The following is a 25480-nucleotide window of genomic DNA, read 5'->3' as shown; positions in this document are numbered from 1 at the left end:
TGCTTACACAAGTAGGGTCAAATATGTTTGTACAAAAATGGCAAAAGCTCCACTGATTTAGTCCACATATTTTCATGAGTGAGCTGAATTATTTATACCAGAGAACAATTCAGCCCCAGACACCAAGGCTGTTCTACTAACATGGGACTCAGAGAATCAAAGACAGTTTACAAATTCATATTCTGCTCAGTCATAATTCTAGCCTCACCAAAAGGCCACAATTGAAAAAAATGGCTCTTGCTGAGTTCAGGGATGACTTATTTGCAGAAAAAACCATCCCCTAAATACAATGTGAAATGATCCACTCCTCAATCTGGGCAGACTGATTGTGCACTAATGATAACTCTGCTCCAGCTGAGCTGTGCTGGAAGGCCAGGTGAGAAAACACCACAGTATTATTGTCTTTTCTATACCTTCTCAATGGAGAACTAATAAAGCTCATTCACAGATCCATCAAAAAAAAAAAAAAGTGCTACCTCTGTGCATGATCTTTACTTCAAATACTTAAAAATAGGCTTGAAATCAGACAGAAAAACACCTAGCATACATGAAATCAGATAGAAGACTTCAGTAGTTCAGATTTTAATATCTTTACAAGCAAGATCAAGACAATCATTCAACGTGAGCACTTTCCACCTGGTCTAGCTTCTTTTCTTCCAGTCTCTCACAGAGACAGTTTGGATCAGTGATGCCAGGCAGACAACATGAAATGAAGATTTGCATGGTAGCAACGAAGGAGGTAACTCACAAAAAGTATAAAGGAACGAGAAAATAGTTTGATTTTTCAGAGGTAATAAGCTAAGAGATTGCCAAAGCAGAAATTATCTTTCTCCTTCAGAAAAACCGAGCAATCTAGCAAACGCAGGGTGTCTTTCCAATCTTCTGCCTTTACCACAGGGTATAGATTTCCCCTGCTCCTGGTGTTGCTCTGAAGTGCTACTGGGCAGGATTTCCTCACAGGAGATGTGCACATGGACACACCACACTTAGCGCTGGTCCTTGCATATTGGTACAGGCAGCAACAAATTTGTTCTGACTCCGTTTGTCATTCCCAGACCAGAAACAGAGGCAGCATCTTAGCCCAGACCCAAGCCCATGCTAACAAATCCAGCCTGTTTCCATGTGCCCACGTAGACAGAACTTCGATAGGTTTCATCCATGATGAAAAACTAACTAGTTTCTCAGAGTTCTCCACTTGGGCAGGCTGTCCCTTCTCACTGGGACTGCTGCAGCGAAGGATCCTGTCCGCACCCTGCACAAAGCCAAGCCCCAGGTCACGGCAGAAGGGATACGAGTGAGAAAAGCTCAGAATAGAAGCAAGACGTGGTGCAAATGTAAAGCGTGGGGAACAACAAAATGTCACAGGCATGGGTGAGCTCTCCTGGCATGGCCACAGCAGAGCCCTGAAACTCCGTGAAACATCTAAAGGACAGAACTGTTATCAACCCCAGACTCCTCATCTGCTCAACAAAACAGGAATAATGACCAGGCCCTTCTTTAAATCACTTTTGCCAAAACAATTCCGTCGGTAAAATTGAACTAGCAGTCTCCTGCACCTAACGAGGTACTGAGAACTCCTGAGAAGGACTAAGGCATCTCAGACTCCTAAAAAATGAAGTGAGTGATGGAAAAGAAAAATGTGTGCGGAGATCTATTGGTAAAAAAGAAAGCTTGCTGTTGTGGCAACATTTCCATCATCAGCCAGTGTGGGCTTTTCCTACCGCTAACCAAATGAGGAGGGAACAAAAGCTCTCAAAGAGTGGATTTTAAAGGCATATTTCCAATTCTTTCAAATGACAGCTTAGCTTTACAGAATGACCTTGTGTATGAGTGGCCTTGCCAGAGGGCACCCAAGCAGCTTTCAGGAGGATGGAGGAAATGAGCCTGGAGAGAGGGGTTTCCCTTTATTTAGCAGGAAGCTCTTGGCTTGTCCATCCTGACTTGAGATGAGCAAGATAAAAAAACCCAAACAAACCCACTGCATCATCCAGAATGATACTTCTTTTTTTAAACAAACAAACAAAACCAACCAAACAAAAAAAACCCAGCACAGCAAAAATATTACATACTCTTAACCCTGTCATCCTGTCTGGAGCTTGCTGCACAAATTTTGTTCTACTATTTTAACCTTAGTTTTCCATTTCTAAATCATTCCAAGCAGAGGCTTTTTGTTCTCTGAAAGTCCTCCATAGGCTAACATGGTGCTGCCAGAACAGACTAAAATGCAGACTAGATCAGATGTATTTCAGATGTGCTTAGAATTTCAGTAGGTTACAGGACAATGTAACCACTTACCCTTCCACGTGATAAAGGAACATAGGGCTAGGAAAGGCCTTCATTCCCTTGCTATCACATGCAAAAACATTGTATTCACTCTTTCCCTATTTACATTTTTAAGCAATAAACTCGTGCAAGCTGTGCAGTTCTCTGGGGAGCTGCAGGGACAGCTTTAAGTAGACAGCTTTTCAGAAGGGGAGGTGACTTTAACGGAAAAAAATATAGAGCAAACTTAACTTTTTCTTTATTATTGTATTGATATGGCAGCCAGGACTTCAATAAATGGGTTCCCTTTGACTGGCTGAGACTGGGTTGTTAACATGAGCAAAGCCCCGTGATTTTGCCCTTCCCTGGGAGACCAGAGGTGTCAGAGCGTCTAACCAGACACCTGAGGCACCAAAGTTCAACACAGATTAGCCAACTGAAAATGCCTTTGGGCAAGAACACCCGATAAACTCAACCACAAAACAGTTTAAGTGTAGGTAAACGCCTGCTTAGAGAAGGTACACGTTGACATAAAGAAGTCTGTTTTGCACATGACCCTTTGACATTCCTTCTAATCTGTGGTCAGCACAGGAATAATTTTATGGTGGATCTTTGGATGAAGCAAAAGCAGTGCTAGGTATGTAAGAATTCAGAAACGAATGTGCAAAAATCACATGAGGTCAGAGCATTGGCACAAAATTTTCTGTTATAAAGCATTATATTAATTCTTAGAAAGAGACAGAAAACCATTAAACTGAAATCCAGCTTTGCAACACTTGCTTAAAACAATTTTCACCTACTACAAAACATGGAACAGCATCAAGTTACACATCTGAATTAAACAGGAATGCTTTTGCACATTTGCTGGTTAGTTACATTCTAATAGAAAGCAATGTTTTGTAACAAAAAAAAAAAGCAAGCGTTCCCTGTTAAATGGAAGGGTTTATAAGATACAAGCTTGACAAAGAGAAAAAGTATTATTGTTGAGATGGATCTTGGAATGAAATTCATACACTAACCACACAAGAATTAATCAGACAGCCCTGACTGTGCTATTAATGATTTTAGACCTCATGCATTGTCTGGGATTTCTAGAGGTTTTGCATTTACAGTACCATAGATTATTTGTAGGACCTGTACTCAAGAGTGGCGTTTGATTGATTGTGCATGCTCTGAGACAAGACAGTGATTTAAATGCAAAACATATTGCTGTAACATAGGAACAAAGGAGAGAAAGACTCTAATTAAAACATGGGATTTTTGATCCTAATCGAATTTTGATCAGTCATACTGGGACAAATGGAGAACAGCACATAGAGCAATTCATGGATTTCTCAACATCCCTCGTCATTCTGTGGTGTGGTGGTTTTGTTTGGTTGGTTTTTGCTACAAAATGCCAACTCAGTAAAACCGAGAGCATTTCCAAAGAGGTTTTGTTTCCATTAAAAAAAAAAAAAAAAAGCTTTTGTTGTCAAAACAGCCAGTTATAACATTTTCAGAAGAAAACTTTTTTACCTTTCTGCTAGAAATACTTTTTCATTTTGAAATGCAACTCTGTTTACAAAAAAATAAAATTGAAGAGCTTTCAACCTCACAAATAAACCCTTTTGAATGACTCATTTGTTCAAGATTGTTCTGTCATGAAAATTGTAAATATCTAAACACATACCAGGGAAAAAAAGAAATAAAATCAAATGCTTTTGTCGAAGTGGGAGCAGGCTCTCCTGGAGCTGCACAGAAGGGCAGAGCGTGGGGAGCCCTGGCAGGGCTGAACCCTTCCCTGCAGCAGTCAGGCAGGTCACGGTGGGCAGCATGAAGCCGTGTCCCAGCACGAGCAGGGCTCCGTGGGGCAACTGCCCGCTGGCCACTTGGACCAGCTGCTGGCACAGCCACCCACAGCCCCAGCCACTCCCCGGGCTTGCAGGGCTCTGGCTGTACACAGACTGGGGGATGAGATGCTGGAAAGCAGCTCCACGGAGAGGGATCTGGGGGTTCTGGTCAACGGCAAGTCAAACATGAGCCAACAGTGTCCCTGGAAGCCAAGAGGGCAACCGTGTCCTGGGTGCATCCAGCAGAGCACGGCCAGCCGGGCAGGGAGGGGATTGTCCCGCTCTGCTCTGCGCTGGCGTGGCCTCACCTGGAGCACTGTGTGCAGGTCTGGGCGCCACAGGACAAAAAGGATATTAAACTACTAGAAAGCATCCAGAAGAGGGCTATAAAGTCGGTGAACGGTTTGGAGAGGAAGCCATATGAGGATCGGCTGAAGTCACTTGGTTTGTTCAGCCTGGAGGAGACCACATCGTGGTCTACAGCTTCCTCACAAGGGGAGGAGGAAAAGTGGGCACCGAACTCTTCTCTTTAGTGACCAATGATAGAACCTGAGGGAATGGCAGGAAGATGTGCCAGGGGAGGTTTAGGTTGAACATTAGGAAAAGGTTCTTCACCCAGAGGGTGCTGGACACTGGAACGGGCTCCCCAGGGAGGTGTCACGGCCCCAACCTGACAGTGTTCAAGAAGAGACTGGACAACGGCCTCAGACACTTGGTGTGAACTGTGGGGTTGTCCTGGGCAGGGACAGGAGTTGGACTTGATGACGCTTGTGGGTCCCTTCCAACTCAGGACATTCTATGACATGGGATGTGGCTGCTGGGGACTTGGACAGGCACATCGGTGCTCCCACGGACACCCCGACAGCGCACAGACCCTTCACGTTACACACACACAAGCACCTTTGCAGGTCCTCAGGCATCGCCCGCGGTTTGGCTCTCACCCCTCGGCCTTTGGGAGGACACAAAAGCAGCAGCCAGCGCTTGGCAGGGCTGCAGAGGGGACCGTGCCTGACAAGAGAAGAGCTCGATGCTGGATGTGGCCAACAGAGCTGCATGACTTTTAATATATGCACACTAAGGCAATTTAAACAGACATTTGAGCCCACTTACTTGCTGATTATAGTTTAATTTAGGCAGTGGCAATAACTCTGGCTAGCTCTAGGGGTATTTTTTGAATTACACTACCTAAAGAGAATGCTCATCTAAAATCCATACAGCAGGAAAAAAGGGTAGAATTGCTAGCATGGAATAGTAAAATCCTCCTCATTACTGTTCTTCAACATAAATACAGTGCGTTTCAAAAAGATGGACCCAATCTGAAATCACTATATCTCAACAACCATGAACCACCCATGAATAAAACTCTTACCACTTCAATGGCATGGCATAGAGTTTCAAATAATTACCACTTGATAACTCATTAAAACTTTTGTAAAGTCTTATGTAATTGTAACATGTTGCCATCATGAAATATACCACTTTGAAATTGGGTTAATTTTTCTGAAACATCCTGTGTTTTGAAATTTCCATTACTCTCATTTATAGTTGCACATTTTTAATCCTTTTTTTTTCCTTTACATTCTAGTCCATACAGACTATTCTGTGTTTGACCAGGGACAAAGAATGATACTTCTTTACAAGTCAGAAGTACAGCATGTCATGACATTCACTACCAGAAATTCAAAATCATCTGGATTCAGAACCATCATAATTCACTGCTAAAGAGAATCTTTCAAAAATTCCTGTCTTCATCCCTTCAGGGAACTTCACAACCCAATATTTCTAGATCAGACTTCATTATCCAGGTCATCATTTCAATCTATCAGTGCCTCAGAGCCTTTGGTATTCTCAGTTAGGAAAGTGTCATGTCCATCAATCACTAGGCTATTTCCACATTCCCAATTTTCTTTCATCTCCTTTAGTCATCAAAAAACCTCTGTAACTTCACATGGGTGTATACTGGACACAGACACATCCTACTTTTTCCAACTGTTACCAAGTTATAAGTACAAGGAACAAATTACGGGGGCCTTAAGAACCATTTTCATTCTACGTTCTGCATATCATTATTCATATTAAGGGAAGGTTTGCAGATCCACCAGTGCCTCTTTGAGCTATAAGAATGGCAAACAAAAAAGCAACATGACGCTTTTCCTGGAAAGCTTATAGTTCATCAAAACCTAAATGTTACATGTACTAAACAGGAATAATGACCTGACAAAGCAAAGAGGAAATTGGGACTCCAGGGCTATACCCATTAACTGCATCACAGAAAACACAGGCCTGGCCAAGGGTCTGAAAGGAGAATTAGACCAACACAAGGCAGGTTTTGAAAAAGGCCTTGAAGGAAACGGCAAAAGTTATTATTTACAGTAATAAAACAAAGAGCTGGCAAAAGGCTTTAAAGGGAGCAGGGTGGGGGAGCAAACTATCTGGATGCCCCTGCTGCTTCCCCTTCTCTGTAAAGGGCAGTATGATCCTAGCTTTGAAAATATACACCACTAATATCCCACTCCAATCTAAGTATAGTATCAAAATAGGAAGAAAATTACGAGCTCAAAACAGACACGGCAGCCCTGATACTGCTGAATTTGATGTACCAATTACCTATCTGCAATATTGCATATTCTCCAACAAATGCTATTAGTGTGGTTCTCAAAGCAATTCAAAGAGACTGCTGTACTTCATCAAATCATTTTTGGACATCCCACAAGTTTTTGAGGGAATCATGGTTCTTAAGAGTAAAGCAAACAAGGCCATTTGTTCACATGTCTCAGCACAATCTGGTTTTCAAAAGCTTGTTTCTTTCTCCCCTATTTTTTTCTACTTGAATTCTTGTATTTGTTTAGAGGTAAGAAAAACCTTTGCATTTCTCAAACACCAACTTTTTTTTCTTCTTTTAAAAGGGCAAAAGGTGGTTTCCAATACTCCATTAAACAAGGACTCACATCTATCAGTCTGCAGGGAAAGCAAGCTGAGGCATCAAAAGTATTGCAGTTAGTGAATTTAATCCTTCCAATGCAATCAGTCTGCAATGCAATCTGATTTAAAGACTCAAATCTGAAGTCCAGTACTTCAAGTCCAGGGATAAGTAGACAAATAGTATGAAGAAGCAGTCTGCTGTGGACTCCACAGTTCAGGTTAAGACTTCTCAAGAACACAAGCCAGGTGGATTGATTTTACACAGCATTAAAAAACTATTTGGGAAAGAAAAACATGTATAATACATAAAAAAATAATCACAATACAACCTTCTCAGTGTAAAATAATTAGTGGAATGCCTGCGGTATAAAATTTCTGCACGTATACCCACACTGCCACCATCAGCCTCGCCTTCTCATTTATTTGGGTGAACCTGTAATTGGCAAACAGACACTCATGGATAAGAGTGGAGGTGCTGAGCTGCCGGAGACTTCAACACTGCTGCAAAACAGAGTATGTGTTCATGTGTGTTTGGGCAATGGACACTTGCTGTGCAATATTATCTTGTCTCTACAGATAAATTAGTTGCATCGTGCTCCTACCAGCTTGATTTGTTTAGCCTTTACGGAGTACAGAGTACATGGAGTTTCCTGTGATTGAATGTCACATAAAAGGTAAAGCTGCGAGTTTGTTCTACACTATGCTATACATCCACCAAGGCAGCTAGAGCATTCGGTGACTTGATGTTGAAAAGAAGGCTATAAAATATACTGGGGAAATCTTGAAATGTCACTCACTTGACATAGCAGTAAGAGCCCTGCATTAAGATGCAGACCTGATTTTCCTGATCCATGAAATTGCCTGGATATTTAAGGCATTCTCAAACAGAACCAGCATGAAACTCACCCACCCACTTGTGGCACAAGAACACCATGGGTTTTGTGTTCAAGAAAAACAGAGCTCAAAATTGCAGAGATAAATATTCTTTGAGAGAAGAGCTAACCACAATTTCCTTCCTTACTCAAGTAAGAAGAAATAAGTATTAAAAATACGTTTAATGCTGGAAGATGGTTATGCTTGCTGGTTATCACTGCTTAGAAATGCTCAGGTTCTCTGCTGTGAGGTGGTGCAAGAACCTCTTACAATAAAACACAAAGTGTGCAAATCTGTGACCACCTTTGGAGAGGGACATCTGTCCCTCTCATAAATAGGTGACAGGGATGGAACAGGCAAAATCTGTGGACAGATATGAAAAAGATTATGAAGCAATATATTGTACTATTTTATGGTCTGAGACCTGGGGCATGGTTCAGAATTCTTTAGCAAACAAACATTTCCAGCTACTAAAGAGAAAGAAAAGACTCATCTACACTTCCAAGGTAATGGTGAGTTGAGGGTCAGATATAATTTCTTCCAAAGACCCATCCAATGCAAACAGACTGCAAGTGGGGGAAAGGACCATAAGCTTCCCTAGAACACTGACCTGTAGGCTCTGCTAGCTTAGATTCAAAAGAGGACAGTATGCACAAGGAACAAAGTACAGCAACAACAGAGTCCCAGGGGCACCACTGAAGTATCCTGACATTGTAGCACACGGTACATCTGAAACCTGCACATACCAACAGGTCTCACACCAGCATAATGAATGTGTAACACTGGCAGACAATCTTATCATTGATTTCTATCCAAAAATCACACTGAAAAGGTAATCTCCTTTAAACCTTGTCCATGCATTGCGCACATAATTTTTGGCATCTCCATAGCAAAGAAAGACCCAAGACTCATACTCAAATAGAAATCCAACATTTTTCTTGGACATGGATTATGATTCCTTCTTGTTGACAAAGAGAATCTTCTCATCTTTTCCAGATAAAATTTCTTAGTGAGCTTTCATCTTCAGCAAGGCTGACAGCTCTTCCCATTTTGCAGTAAAGCTTTGCACTGACCAATTTAACAGCCAATACTCTTTCTCTGCTTCCTGTAATTCTTTTCCTGCATAGCACATACAGTAGCCTATATTTACACAGGTATATGGAATTATACAAAATACAAATGTAAAGGACTCCTGAAGCCATCTGGTATGTGACTCCATTCAAAGCACGATCAGCTACACTCGATTAGCTCCTGACGTACGCTCACCTACCCTATTGAAAGAGAGTCTCCACAAACTCCCTTGGATATTTATTGTGATGCTTTGCTGTTCTTACTATTAGAATGTTTTTCTAATGTTTAATCTGTTCCAGAAATTTTAATTAAAAGTGTCCTTAGAGGAAGACTGGATTATTGTGCATTCTGGTATACGAAGAAAAACACATACAGAAACACACAACACACTGAATTTAAGTTTTATAAATTATTTGTGGATAACATAGGTGGTTTTTAGCTCTTTATGTATCCACCCTATTGTTCACTTTAAAGAAGATCTTGATCACAGTAATTTCTTCCCCAATTCAAGTTTTGAAAGCTCCAAGTTATCTGAAGAAAATAGTTTTTGGCATTTTTGGATGACAAACATCCCAAAGTGATGATGATAAATTACAGTGTTGCCCAGTGATGCAGAAAAGTAGAGAAACGCAAACTGCTAACCTCTGATTTATGAATACACACTCTTTATTACAGAATCTAGGGGTTCACAGCTGTAAGAGCGGGTCATTTTCATCTCATTGCTTATTAAAAGTGTGAGAAGGAAGCATGAAGGATGGCTATAATTTTGCAATGCACTGGATAGATTAACACTTAATGCTCTTTGTCTCCAGTACAAATACAAAATTAGACAGAATTTCTTGTGTTTTTAGGGCCTACATAAACATTTCTTACTGTTCACACTCACAGAAAACAAAAATTTTTACATCTAGTTTTGCTCATTCATATTAGCAAATTTTCTCATGGTAATATCATTCCTATAAACCTTTCCTCTACATAGGAAAAAACAAAACGCAACCAAAACCATTTATCCTACATACTAAAAGAAATCTTGTGATCTGCTTGTTAAAACATGTTGGCTTTAATGACAAAAATTACTTTGCAAAGTATCTAAACTGAGACTTTGACCTATCAACATGCATTCCCAGTGACAGCCACCCAATGTGCCCTAAGTCACGAGCCAAGGAATCTGTCATTGGAATACTAAAGTAAATCGTATTACGTTGCTTCATAACTCCTCAGCTTCCCAAATCTTGGGGATTTTCTGATTTCTCCTTCTCTCTCCATACTACCTCTCTGCTAAATATGCAAAGCAGGCAACAAAAAGGAGTGGGAAAACACAGTGGGAAAAGGTCAACACAGCAAATTGGAAAGAAATAAAATGCTTCTATATGCCATCATTTGGTTGTTACAGTTTTCTTAATCAACCCAAACAGCTTCTTTGAGACATTTAATCTGAATTTACAAAGTGCTAACCCATAGCCATGTTTGACTTTCCTTGGATTCCAGATGTAAAAAAATAGCCTTTGTTTGTGTTCAGGCATATAATGTAACTATACATGCATTTGCATCACAAGGCAGGGAAACACGGCTGGAGCACCATCTTGGATGTTATCTATGTTATTACTCAAGTGAGAGAATATAATCATAAATCCTTCTCTTCCTCTCCACTCCCAACCTTTTTTTCAGAAATACACTTAAAATCTGTTTTTAAGCTTCACTGGCTCCATCACATTTGAACTTCAGTAACAAGAATGTGATATGAATATGTAGGGAGGAAGCATAGAGAAAAGGTATGTTTTCATGACATGGTTCAGTTTAACTGTTCCTATAATTAGCTACAACTCATTAGGCAATAAAAAGACAAACAAAGATATTATGAATGGAAGGGAAATATTTTCTTTGTAAAACAAACTTCATCAGATGCCTCTTTTCTACTGCTTTCCTTGCATAAATACACTCAGCAGCTTAGAGAAGATTTTCACGATTGAAAATTTTTTGTCTAGAAAGAAAACCTGCAAACATTATCCTCTGCAATTTCAATAAAAAGTACTTACGGCTGTTGTACACTTGGGATTTTTTGATCTCAAGGATAAAATGATACAGCAATGGTCTGCAGATGACTGCCTTTGATCTTTTATTAGTTCTTATAAGTGTCTCTTAATTTGTATTCTGTGTAATAACCACTCACCTTCACTGTTTGTCCAGCTTCGGGGCCATCCTGTAAGCAAAGGGAGAAGTCTCAGGTTAGAGGAAACAACAAGGATCACACAGGCATTCAGAAAACTTACTCAACAATAATTTACATCAAATTTCACTGTACGTAATTTAGCATATTTTTCTGGGCACCCCTCAACATAAAGTTTTTGGACAAGGCGCCTTTCCACATCACGCCATGGCAAAGTGAGAGACTGTATCTTAGACCACAAAAAAGACGGTTGTTATTTTTCATTCTTTCAGATCATATTTTTGAATAGGTAGCAATAGATTTCTGGTCCTTGTGAATAAAAACATCAGACACATAAGTGAGAATTTAATCAAAGCATGCTTGCTTAAATTCTTATTCTAATGAAATGGGGCTAGTTTCCCGATTTGCTTTGAACAAAGCTCTTTTTTGGTATAAAAACACCCAGCACAAATAACTGAAAGGTCAGAATTGATACCATATTTACATGGCTACATCTCTCTGCCTGCATATAAACAGCTGTGAGCAGGAATTACCTGTTTCATCACAAGCAGAGGGTTACCTGCTGCACAGGGAGATGTGGCTGCCTTCTTTAGGTCAATCCTGCAAACCTTTCTCTGAAGGAAGAGTATTTGCTGAAATACTCACAAGCAAGCACTGTGTTTGGGAGCGTTCGCAGGCTTATTCCAAAGTTCTGCAGTTAGTAATTATCCATACCTTTCTGCTGCTTTGCCCCTCATTTTTTTCAGTGGCAAATCTGGCAGACTGCAATGCAGCTCTTGTTCTTTATTATTATTATTATTTTTTTTGCATTTATTGCCTCTTGAAGTTTGAAAGTCCTTTTGTCATTGGACTAAGGAAGAAGGTTGAAAGCTTGATAAAACAAACCATTAAACCTTTTTTAGTTGACTGGTTTACGAACCTGAATGGCAATGGTGAGCGAGGTGCTGCAGAAGTGTTTCTCCACCACGTTGCTGACCCTTTGCGTTGTACAAAATAAATCGGCCACTTCCTCAGGATTCAAGTCACGGAAACGCTCCACTGGCCGCAGGGGACAAACAAGGACATCTGAAGGTGGCATCGTCAAGGCAAAAATGCAAGTCTGAGTTGTCCAGGACAAGTGTCTCAATCCCTAGCCTGTAACCTGCTTCTAATCTTTGAATTGCCTAAACTTTTCCTGAGGATTACAGCAAGAGCAACTAAAACATAAGGCTAACTACAGAGAATCATATGATGCTTTGTGCAGAAGTTGTTTCCTCAAATCCCTCAGATATGGGCAAAATGACTAAACTAAGGTCCATATGTTACCACTGAGACATCTAAAGGAGAGTAAAGTTTTCACAGACTCAGGGTTATCATTTTGATAGAGAGATGCTTGTATTTAACACCTCTGAGAGTCAGACACATTTCCTTTTGTGATTAAAAATGGGGGAAAGCCAAGGGAATTTAAGATGGGTTTGGGTGTATGATCTGAGGCAGACGTTTACAATGCTTTTCCACACATGTGGTATGTATTTTTGAAAATCTTGATCCTACACCTGTAATTTTAGGTATCTAAATGTGAAAAGCTGACACTACACTGATAATAGCAGATTGCTTATTACTGCATCACATTAATTACCATTCACAAGGAATGCTCATATGTTACAAATATATGGTTTTAGAAATACATTAAGATAATTAACACTATACCCTTTTAATTGCGGTGTTCACAACACTGTAAATATACTTTTGATTTTATTCTGCCTTGGTGACTGCACTTTGTGAATCAGTGAAATAAAGGTACAAAGTAAACAATGGAAGTACACAGACTATTCAGTCACCTGATCTGCTGTGTTCACAGAAATGAATAATTGCTCTGATTTCTCACTTGAAAGTCAATTTTGTAGCATTATTAATAGGGTCCACAACTCTTAGCAGAGCCTCAGGTGTCTAAATCCAACCACCAAATACTTGGGACTTGATTCTCATTTTAATTCCCTGCAGACAGGATTTTTCTTCTGACTTTCAGTGTTGTGTTTGCAGAATAAAGACCTTAAAATCACCTTTAACACCACTTGAACTTTCATGACCAAAGGCTATGAAAATTAACAACTTCTTACTTTTTCGGTATTAAAATGAGAGTTCAAAGGAGTATTTGCAGAAAATTAAGTTCTGTGCCATTGTATTACAGTCATCTATATTTTTACTGCATCTTGAAGCCTGCAGGTATTCATGAATATTCTCTGTACTCCAGGAAACTTAACTAGGAGATGCTCTGTAGTTAAGAGGTTCACGTAAAGGTTATATCAACCTGATTTTCAAGGAACATGAGATGCTTGAAATAAAGATTAATACATGTGAAAGATGATTTACTTCCATAAACACAGAGTCAACAAGTTTACATTCACCAAGTTTATCGCAGGAATCACATTTAAAATTCTGATTCGAGGGAAAACCAGACATTTTCTGGAAGTAAAGAAGTAGGGTCAGGTTTTGATCATTTCTGAGAGTCCAGATGAGGACAGATGAGATTGTAATGGGTATTTGCTAAAGCGGGAGCAGATTTTTCGAGCAAGCTCCACAGCCAGCAGCTCCCAACAGAACCAGAGAAGACTGGCCCCAGCTGCGGGTGTTAATCTGCTTTGAAAATCTGGCCCTTGTTTTTGTTTTTTGGTAAAGCAGCAGCTATCCCACTACTGTTTTCTTTTTCTCTTGTTACAACTTTCGGTATTAAAATTTAAGAAAGGAGAAATATGCCTTTAGAAAGCAGGTACTTGGAAATACACCAAAACTGGATGGGAACAAAAAGCCTAGTTTTGTGGGGTTTTAGTTCTAAAATGCTGTGCCTCTTGGCAAGCTACTGGGCACAATAAAGCTCCTGAAATTTATTTGTGACTTCCCAGCACACTGTACAAAGCACCTCCAAACAAGATGCTATTGGCTGAACTTAGGGCCCAAGGGAAGATCTGGAAACTTGCTTGGCAGATCTGATTTCCATACCAGGAATAAAGGAATAGAAAAACTAATTAATTTTACTCATAAAAAGGAAATCCATGTCAACAGTAAAACAGGAAAAAAGACATTCGTTTAATCCGAGTTCATTTTTCAAAAGGAGAGAAGGGAAGCTTTTACCCTTAGGGCATCTGATACTTAAGTAGATAATTATCCTTCTTCTGCAGCACTGCTTTATTATCATGGGTCAACGAACCATTTATAAATGAAGAATTTTCCCCTCACTTACCTCTAGCAAAACTACTGCTTACGTTAAGACAAGTTTCCTTTTCTCCTTTAGAATTTTTCCCCAGCAGCTTGTCCCGCTCTGGGACTCATACACGCCTCACCAGCAATTGTTTGTTCTCAACCTAGCTCAGGGCTGCAGCCACGCGTATGAATTTTTGCATTAATCATGGTTTCTACAAACTTATATTAATACTATACTACTTGTCACTGTGAAGCATCCTAAAAAACATGGGCTGCTTGCGAGAGCTTTTGTTTCCATAGCACATCGCAGAGGGATAAAAAAGCGCAATGCAAGGCTGGGTGTGATCGAGGCAGGACATCCAATTTCTCTTCTTAATTCTATCACTAATCCACTCTGACATTTGAACAAGTTGTCTCTGTACCTCTCTTTCTCCTCTTCCACAATTTATCTGTCTTATCTGCTTAGATAGCATTGCCAGTTGGTGCAATGGTTGTTTTCTTATTAAGCTGTGAGGCTCTCAGCTCATGTGGGGCCGTGACGTGCTCCTGCAATATCAAATGATGTGCCCATAAACCACGTCATGCTGCAAAAACGATTTTCACTTCCTTCTTACATTACCAAGACTCATTTACAACTCAAACTAGGTTTTAACCGCATTTCTGTCTTTGAATGTGATAAATAATTCAAAGGCACAATCACACACTCAAGCATCTTTACTGAACTTTCCATCATTTCAAAATAATTCTACAAAGAATAATGATAGAAATTCTGAATCAGAATGAGAATGTAATTAGGACAACATTCGAGTTATATTTAACTATGAATATATAAAAAGGCAAATGTTAGAATGAATTCATGGATTGAGGTCATTAAGAAAACAACCATCCACCACAACAGCTTTTAACTACAGTTTTTAACACTAGGACAGCCTTTCATTTTATATCCTGGTCAGATTTTAATCTGAATAAATGTTTTATGCACCTTAAAATTCTTCCTAAGTTTAAAATTAGATAAACTGTTCATTGCTTTCTGCAATTACCCACTGTAAAGGCTGCTATGAACTACTGATGTGCTTCAGGTGACTGTGTATTACAGATGCAAGTGAAAGTGAGTCTGTACTTATGTCTCCGTGCAATTACTCCTTAGACAGAAGCATCTCCTGCCATCTGAGACGCCTCGGGGCAGCCAGCTGCTCTTCCAGAAGGGTAGGAGTCTCCCATATGCCCTATGTCGTATCTGTCAGCCAGGTGGGAAGGCAGAGTCATCTCAGGGTATCCAAAATAGTGGTAGGTGCCTATATCTGGGCAACAGCCCCCACTTCTCAGAGAGGCTCAGCAGGACAAGGGCTGATACTCAGCAGACGCGCTGCACAAGTGAAGACAGCATTCTGCCTTCAGAAAGCCTGAACTTTACGTTTCCTTTCTCTAACCACCATAATTAATAATTTCATGATTTCTTCATTCATTCTAAACTGCTACTGACTGATGAAGTTTCTATTTTTAAGCTTTGATATGCACAGCTGTTAGTTCCTTCAAATTCTCTGAGTCAGTCTGCATCATTAGAGTACGTGCGATTTCATACGTCAGCTTCTCCATTTTAAGGAGTGGAAAACCTTCACATCTTCTTATAATCTGTGATCGTACTTTCCTCTCTTCTAGATCTTGCAAGAGTCTCTCAGCCACCTTACTTTTTTCCTAATACTTAAATACGCGTACACAAATCAATACATATACCCTCAGACACGCTAAAAGCTCCATTAAAGATTTATTAAACAATTAGGAATGTCAGTATTTTCCAAAGACTACCAGTAGATAGATTAAAACTCCAGGTATATTAATGGAAGTGCATAACCGTAAAGTAGCAGTAAAGCAACAGCGGATCAGACGCATTACCCTCAAACTGAGCTAAAAGGATGACCTACGATTTCAACAAAATCACTTGACCTTATATATTAGGCACAGTAGACCACTCCCTGCACAACCTTGGGCAGGCTGTTTAATGCATCAAAGCCTGAGCCTCCTCCATAATTCAAATTAACAGCCCCTGCCTTTCTCCAACTGTTGGATTGTAACCTGGTTTGGAAAAGCTCAGACTCGTGCCCAAGTAAGCGTGGTTCAACAAGATCCACACACCAGCAGTGCAAGGATGCTGGAACTCACATGCCAGCTCTCAGCCCTTGATAGTCAAGATGACACACATTTCCATAAATGCCTCTCACTTTTTCATTGACTTTTCAGACCATAATAACCGCAGCCCTTTGAGACTGGTATTCAGAGGCATTTACTGCAACGTGGTTCAGCAACAGGTGCCCGAACACTGTCAAAGCTCTGCTCAGTTGTGCCAAGCACAAATTCCCATGTACATCTAAGCACTGAAGGATACATTCATGCTGGAGATGATGGGTCACTACTGAAAATGCATAATGACTTCAAGTTGATCATACAGAGAGGGCTCAGATTCTACAAGAAAAGCACAACACATGGCCAACATCTGCATGCTGACCACTTCAAATGCAATTTTCCCTCAGCTAATACGCAGAGTGGTGGTTGAAATTCAAATGCATGGCAGCGATTTTTATTTGCTTCTTCTGAATTGTGAATTTGAAGCCTAAATTATGGTAATTCTGTATTTAAGGCCTAAGCTAGGCTCCACGTTCACTTCAATGGGATTCCAATCAATCCCACAAAGCGCCCACTATAAATTTTCTCATGCATCAAGGTACACACATTCTGTATTTCTATAAAGTTGGAAAAATGGCCATTGAGAGGTCAAAAAAAAAAAAGAAACCCCAAAGAGGTTAAAATTCCTTTTATGTGACAAGCTTTACAACTGAACACAGCTTTTCCCTCATCAAGTCCATTAGTTTGCTATATAGAAAACATACTTTTTGTTTTGACTTTTTTTTTATTCCTGAATTTGAACTTCAAAGAGTACAATTCAAAGCTTTATAACGGAAAAAAATTAAAGGCTCTCCAGGTACTGATATTCTAACAATAGGGGGGAAAAACAAAAAAAAAAATTTTTTTTTTCTTTTTGAGGAACCAGTTAAAAACATTAAAACTGACAGGTTTTCTTAATATGTGAGGCTTTAAAAGAACAAAATACAAGGGAGTAAAGGCAGAATATTTAAAAGCGAAAGGGTAATTGCTTCTTTATGAAGCTCCTGGGTTTGACCAACATTGTTAGTTTTCTAAATCATCTGTTACAAAAGGTTTTAACTTAGGAAAATGATTTATTTTCAATGTGTAACATGGCTGGGAATCCATAGCCCACATTGTGATGGAAATACTGTTCCTGTTCAAGTGATTTTTTTAAGATTTATAAGTTCTTCTCTCACAATAGCACAAGATCCAAAATATATTAAAAAATATTAAAGATGATAAATAGTAGTTCATAAAATACCAAAAACTTTTAAAACTCTTGAAATATCTATTTTAGAATTCTAAAACTTATACACAAAAGGCAGTTTAGTTAATAATAAAAATGTGCCTTAATAATTTAAGCTTGGGAAACTCATCAAAGCTGACTTTTCCATTAATATTTTGGTTTTGACTAAACAGTTTCCATTTAAAAAAAAAATAAAGCGTCCTAAACTATGGTACAGATGGAGACTTAATATTGCTTCATGTATTTCATAAGCTTGGGTGAATAACTTGCAGCATCGTAGCCTCTGCTTCTTCCTCCTGGCTGAAAACATCTCAGTCATTTCCCAGTCAACACTCGGCAAGAATTCCTGCCTTGGAGATCAAAGCTTTGCCCATTTTAGGATTAATACAGACTGTAGCACCATGGATATTGCTGCTGTCTTTTTTCTAACAGGAGGAAGCATCTGGGAGACATGTAGGGACGGTGTCCCTTGGTGTGATGCTGCTCAGTGGCCAGCTCAGCCCTCAGCCAGGTGGGAAGACAGTCCCTTGGTGTGGCTGCTGGGAAGAAGAACCACCTGCAGACAACTACGAAAATCATTATTTCTATCTCATGCGTCTGTATGAAAGGCCCCTTCTGCACATCCATAAGCTAGCTGATGGGAATGCAGAAATAATGCGCTGTGGGGAGCTGGGTGGGGGATTATTCTTTTCTTACACTCTGTTTTACATGAATTTGCATCAAGTGCCCCAAGCAGAGAGAATCAGTCAGACAAAGCTTCAGGTATTAAAACTCACCACGTTTTCCCCAGATTCAACTGAGGAGTGTAGGCAGGGGTACTGAATTCATCATTGCATCTAAGCAGAAGTTTTCTTTGTTCAAAAGCTCTAATTGCTAACACAAAGAAGTCCCACAGCTCAGAAAAAACACAGGAGAATACATGACTAATAAAATTAATATAACTGAAAAACAACTGCCAGTCATTTATCTTTTTTCTGCCCTTGAAGAATTCTTCACATTTTGAAGGCTACAGGAGCAATTTCTCTATGTGAAGAAAACAATAATGATTCCACAGACACTGCCTATATAGGAGTAAAGAAGGAAGCAAAAACAACTGAAAGAGCTCGTGCACCTACACATACTAGCATCCGAAATCCCTTGAAAATGAATCAAATACATAGTCTGCTTCATTACTACAACAATACATCCATTCAGTCCTCACTAAACTCACCGAATTAGGATGTACATAAAACTGTAGTAATGCAAGAACTGATGTTTACCCTTCAGGAAAAATCTTATTCAGTAAGACGGAGCGACTCACTTTTGGAAGGAAATCTATAGAGGCTATTTGGATTAAAAGTGAGCATCTCATAACAGGCAAAGGTGGAGGAGCACTCTTTAGTGAGTTTTACATGTAGTACTGGATTTAAATATATTTTAGAAGGCTGCTTTAGTACAATACAGAAAATTGTACATCACAGAACTTGCTTGTTTAGGAGAAAAATTAGCTGTGAATGATAAAGATAATTAAGAACCAAAGAAAATGCAATAAAATTACAATTAAAAAAAAACCTTAAAAATTGCTTCAGCCTATTCAAGCCACACACAAAGCAGTTTTTGATCTTGCTATGCCACATCTTAGCATTAATAAAAAAGTCATTAAGATAAGACGAATTATCTAAACAGAGTTGATCTTGATAATGCAGCTCAGCATATGTTTACACTAACACAGAAGACCAGATTTATGCAATAAAACAGAGAATTAGTGCTTCCAGTGGAACGAAGAGCAATCAGTGTAAATCTTTAACATGGATCTCTCTGCACTATGAGATGTGCACTGTTTTAAGACCACACTGCAGCTTTTATACAGTGGGGTTTTTTTTTTTACTCTACCTGATCTTCTCACCCAACTGAAGCTACTGAGAATAATTCTTCATGTAAAGGTGCAATAGTACCAATAAATTAACAAATATTATTTCACTGTTTCTCTAGGAAAAAAATTAAATTAAATGTTTTCATTAGATATTTAAACATATATAGGGCTCATAGTCTAAATCGTGCTAGATGGCACAAAGTACTGCTACTCAAAGTACAGTGACTCCACAAGACAGCCACAGCGGGGAAATGTGAGACTCAGAACTGCTCACTTTTCATTTTAAACAAGGCTTTCATATATTTGATAGTCACTTTAAATGCCTTTAGGGTATGTCAAGTAGGTCAACTAAAAGCTCAGTTCCTCATAGCGAGTGGTATTTTACTGTAGGATTCATCCTTTTCTGCCAGCTACTGACCTCACGGGCAGCCTCGGGCAATAGCTGGTGCCTAAGTGGAACCACAATGAGAGCGGCCATGGGAGAGCTGGTGGCTCAGAAACACGCCTCTGATCCAAGTTTCATTTGGTGGAAGATTACTGCAGAACTAAAGTTACATTTGTACCAGGAATCATGATCACATTATGCAATCACATTGAGCTTTTGATCTGGGAAGGCTCAAAGGCAATAACCAATGGCCGAAGTGGAAATGTAGAAGACCAATCTATTCATAATTACATGAAATCTATGCACATTTACCAGTTATAGATGTGCAATACCACTGAAATAAACAGCCATGCCTGAAGCTGACAGCAGAAGCCAAACAGCATTTAGGGTGCAACACTCAAAGGGTGGGTTTTTTGCCTAAACACTGGAGCAACGGCATTTGTCATAGGAAGTGATACATTCACGTAAAGCAGATCAGCAGCTACGCGTCTTTTCCAAATGACCTGCACCACTAGAAAGCTGCATCAAATTCATTTCAAAATAACCCTGCTGGAATTGTAACATCTCATTGCAAAAGACTCATTTCAAACAGAAGTAAGCTCATGATGCAGCCTCTCCACCTGAGAATAAGAAACAACTTTTGAGAAAATGCTTCAGCATTGAGTCTTACTTAAAGCTGTGCCACCATCATATTCAAAAATAATGTGACATTATGAAGTTATATTCTAGCTCATGATGCAGGAACTATAATGAGGGAATAATTAATTACTAAATATTAGTTATGACAAAATTACTTTCTTGCAATTTATTGGATGCCATATTACAGGCATTAAGTTTTATTGGAAACAAGCTTTAACCTGGCAGAAAGACACCACGGAGTGTGTTGGGAATTAAGTTCTGTACAAACCATAAAAGCATTATTGACATTGTTGTCTATATGTACTTGAAAGTACATACTTTTTTTTTTTCCCCTCTCTCTTCTGGGCATCTATGGCAGGACATAGCAATAAAATAAACAGATGAATATTTGATGAATCTCCCTGGCATTTATCTTTTGAAGGTAAATTTGTTTGATCAACTGGGCACTGTGAAAAGCCAGTGCTTCGTGGCAGTGCTGAAGTTCCTTGCTGCTTAGGAAGTTTCACTCCTTCCATCCACTTCTGTTTTCTCTAGAATTAAGTCATCTCAAGGAAGGTTCTGTTGGACCTGCTGCTGGAGAAGCTGGTAACAGATCCACTTTCTCCAGCCACCTATCAATGGCAGATGATCAAGAGCTCTTTATAGCTGCACTGAGTCTATACTGAACAGCACAGAGAAAGACAAACTTGTGGTAGCACGTACCAGACCAACAGCGTCTTCATTTCATGACCAGTGCAGCATCAGCTGGAGGAATGCAGTACAAGATCAATTATCAGAGTATCACAGGGGACAATTAAGGTGTTTGGATAATCAAGGTTTCAGGTAATGAAGGTAATTTTGAATGTAATTGACAGATAATGAGGAACATGAATAACAGGGAGTTTTGGAAAACTGAATTTGGATAATTCAGTCTGTTTTACACTAAGTGTATTCCTCAAAGAATAATGTAGTGTATGCTGGGATTTTCAAAGTTTTCAAATGGAATACACCACCTGATAACCATTAATTTCTCAGAAGTGGTTTTCTACCCAGTTCTGTTAGGGCATTCAGAAAAACACTCCAGTTAAACTTAATGGAGAGCTGTGTTTGTCCTAAGCTGGAAGTTTGTGTGGCATATTTTGTGCACTTAGTTACTGAAATTGCTTCTAAAGGAACAGGATGGGCTATGCCGTTCCAGGGAACTATTCCATGAGTAGAATGAGCCTAAAGAACACAGGAGAGGAAGAAACATTCTTGCAGAAAGGAAATGCTCCCTCCACCCTTTGCAGGAATGGTTTAGCCCTCTGTAAGAACATCAGCAACTTCAGAATAGCCTGAAAAACAAGAGAATGTTCTATCTGCCTTATGAAAGAGCTGTTCACTTTGCTTGCATGGCAGAACGGCGTATCACCTTTGCCCTGCGAGATCACATCTTTGCTGCTGCACCTAAAAATAAATCTCCCAGTGTATTTCCATCAGTTCCTTTGAATGCTTAAAACTGCAAAGTCCATTATAAAGAACCTAGATGAGCATCTTTACTGCATTGGCTAATACACAGTTGAAGTGGATGTTGTAGAGAGATGACTTTTCAAGTAAAGGAGTTTATTACTGTTTTTGAAAATGTTATTACTACTTTTCTGTTTAGCAGGACCTACTGAAAACAATATGGCTGTCTTCCCGAGGAATTCTACATTGTTCACCAGGAGCATGCATATACCCCTCCAGGCATTCAGGAGGCAGGTAGTAACCCTTAGAAACATTAATAACTATTAATGAGGAGGACAAGGACACTGAAATGGTAAACAGGGGAAATGTAACTGCGAGCTGATAGAGGTATTTCAAAACTAGGAGGAACCTAACAATAGCATCTTCTGCAGTTAACGTATCCTGGGATCAAAACAACTAGTGCAGCAAGGCAAGGAATCAGCCTTCACTCAGCTTCAGAAGAGGGAAAGGTGGGGTATAAATACCAAAGACACTGTTTAGGGTTTAAACAGAGACTCATAGGCAGTTCAACATGACAAGAAATTATTTTAGGCCACTATTCTTTAACTACATAATTTTGACAACTTATTTCATATCTGCTTTAACACAAAAAGCTTGGCATATACAAGAATGTTCATAGAAAGTGCATGTGTCAGGGCAAAATGCTCCCAAAGACGCATTTTCCCTCACCTGGCAGGAAAGTCAGCTTTGGATAAGTCATACTTAAGGGCTGAGAAAATGAAAAACAGCTGTAGAGTATATCTTCAACACAAAGCTATCCGTATGAAGCCTTCCTTTTAATACAAAATAAAACTCAAGCAGAGATGGTAAAACATGGCTTACAAGGCACCCAAGACAACGAAAGCTATAAAGGAGGAGGGAATCAGAAAGTAGATGCCCTCCCTGTTTTTCCACTTGCATAATAAGCCCTCTTGGATAAGAACAACAGGGCCCTGTGTCATGACTGCCTCTGTAGATGCTGTTCTAATACTATTATTGTCATTAATGCTCATTGTTCACAGCTCTGCACATCATAGCTAGGCATTTCAGCGTGCACGGTACATAAATTCATATTCTCATCCAGGACTCCTGCAATATTCAAGAACATGAGAATGAAGAAGACAAACTAGCAGTTTAACTCCAAATAACCTTATTTTGTGCGAGTGTCATCCGAAACCATTACTTTAATGTGATTATCTGTTTTTATTATTTCCTTTCTGTGGACTTGGAATAAAGACACAACTGAGACTCTCTCAGACACGGTCACTGGCATCATTACAGTCTTTCTACTGTCATCAACAGAGATCTGATCTGTAAATCAAGTTAGACTGTAAGGGCTACTGAAGAGCAAGTGCTCTTTATCATGCGATTACATACCCAAGCTACCACTTCCCTGGCTCACTGAGAAAAAACAGACTGTTTTAGTGCCTTTACATAACCAGAATAGTTCTTAATGCACAGATTATTGACTTAGTGGGGTTTTATCATGTCCCAGTGTACCAGGGGATTCCTTAATCCAGGACTTCTTTACATGATCTATTTTCATGGCTCTTTTTATTGTCACAGTCTGTCACTATAATGATTTGCAAATCCAGAACCAGCATATGCTTAGCTCCTTAAACAGGTGCTCAAGGAGGAGGAGCAGGAGAAGGCATCTCCCCCCTCTTGTTTGCCCTCTCATACTCTGTAAGTGCCGATCTCCATCACATGCAGCATTACAAAATCCTTGCAGAGCTAAGTACAGGAGGGGTTTGTGAGGCACAATGTTGGCTTTCTGCCCACTGGAGCATTTCCACATCAGCCCATCACCTTCACAAAAGTCAGCAGGATGGAGATCCTCCTTTACTGCTCTCCCCAGAGGTCGTCCTTTGTGGAGAGACGCAGAACACGCACATGTTGTCGAAGAGCCACGTCCATCAGACCAGTGCTCTACAGAAACAGGACTCTCCAAGAGCAAATATAGGTCTCAAAATGGTCTGCTGCACAACATTGGTTGCTAGTAAAAGGCACTGGTATTTCATTCCACTGTTGATACAACTGAAAGTAGCCAAGTACATCCCTAGTACAGGGTCACTGGAAGGAAAAATAAATGTTCCAAAGCAAATGGGTGGTGTCACGTAACTTGCAAGGGGAGAACATGAATGTCTTGCAGTTGTGAGATCAACAATGACATCATCAACTGAACAAGGGGTATGAGAAGATATTTGCAGAAGTGAAACCTCCTGTGTCTCCCTCTGTGGGTTTCTGCTCAGTAGAGACCTGAACCTGCTTTCCTCCCTTTCTCTCCCTCCTCCAGTTTATTAAGTCCCAGTTGCATAGGCTAAAATACAAACATCCACGTGAACCTCAACACATGCATGAAGCTCCTTATGAGTGCTGTACCGTGTGAGGACAGAGTTCAAGGTTATCAGATGCTTTAGGCTGAGGTCCCTCAAGGCAAGCATCTGATTTTATGGCCTTTCAACCCTTATATCCTCCCTCACCCTCATTAATACATATTTCCCTTGCCACTGTTGAAACCAGTGTGGGAATCTGCAAGATCACTGTGCACTCCAAATTAATCACAGGTCTGAAAGCCTCACTGGAGCAAGGTCTGAGTAGCTGTTAGCACTTCACAGCACGTCTACATACCCCCAAAGGTTCGGGCTGTGATCTCTGGTTTGGACTTCTCAGTGTTATCTAATACGAGCTGATAAAAAAAATATGTCACTGTGCTTGTTGCTAGCAGACAGTTCCCCAGAGTGAAGAAAAAAATGTTTTAAATCTGACACATTATAAATGTTTAAAAAAGTAAATTTACGCCAAAAAAAAAACCCAAAGGAAGATGACAGTACTCCAACTGCATCCTGGATGCGAGGGAGAAAATCGATGTTGAATTTGGTATCACAAACTTAGTTCCAGCAAATAAATTTCTAGATCCCTCTGTTTCTTCCTTAAATTACAAGCACATAGCATTTCTTGGGGGTTTACAATCGCCATCAAAGCCATCTTGCTGAGAAACATGGATGTCTCTCTCTTTCCGAAGGTCACAAAGTAGATATACCATATCTAGGGGCTAAAAAAGCAGCAACATTTGGTCCTCCTCCAAATGAAAGCATCTCCACTGTCATTTGTTTGGCTTCCCCCTGTTCAGCTGCTGGATGTGAATCACCCAAAGACATCCCAACGAGTCAGCGATGGCTGTGTATACTCTTAGAAAACTCAGCCCTGCAAAAGTGATGTGCATGTTTGTTGCTCTGGAAATTAAACGTGTTCTCTTGAGATTCCCCTTGAATGTGCCTGTCTGCATTTCACATGCAACCCCATGCTGATAATTACTACTGGTGTGAAAAACACGTGTGAACCATTTTTTCCCAGGCTTTGCATTACTGTATCTTAGGCTTCTTATCAGGCCAGTCAGAAACTGGTGGCACAGTCATTCCTGGCTGCATGTCACTGATACAAAATA

General features: G+C 39.9%; 1 protein-coding gene across 1 annotated transcript in view; it reads right to left on the bottom strand.

The window, feature by feature from the left end:
• Positions 1-25480, bottom strand: part of FHIT (fragile histidine triad diadenosine triphosphatase) — a 555478-nt gene that overhangs the window by 129445 nt on the left and 400553 nt on the right. The window contains exons 4-5 of the mRNA XM_065642808.1: positions 12044-12189; positions 11128-11157 (exon numbers count right to left, since the gene is read on the bottom strand). Coding sequence (XP_065498880.1) covers positions 11128-11157; positions 12044-12189 — 176 coding nt within the window. The remainder of the gene's footprint in view (positions 1-11127; positions 11158-12043; positions 12190-25480) is intronic.

The sequence above is a fragment of the Caloenas nicobarica genome, chromosome 11, assembly GCF_036013445.1.
Source record: "Caloenas nicobarica isolate bCalNic1 chromosome 11, bCalNic1.hap1, whole genome shotgun sequence".
Lineage (NCBI taxonomy): Eukaryota > Metazoa > Chordata > Aves > Columbiformes > Columbidae > Caloenas > Caloenas nicobarica.
Note: the sequence above shows the minus strand (reverse complement) of the source record. Positions and strands in the feature narration are given on the sequence as shown.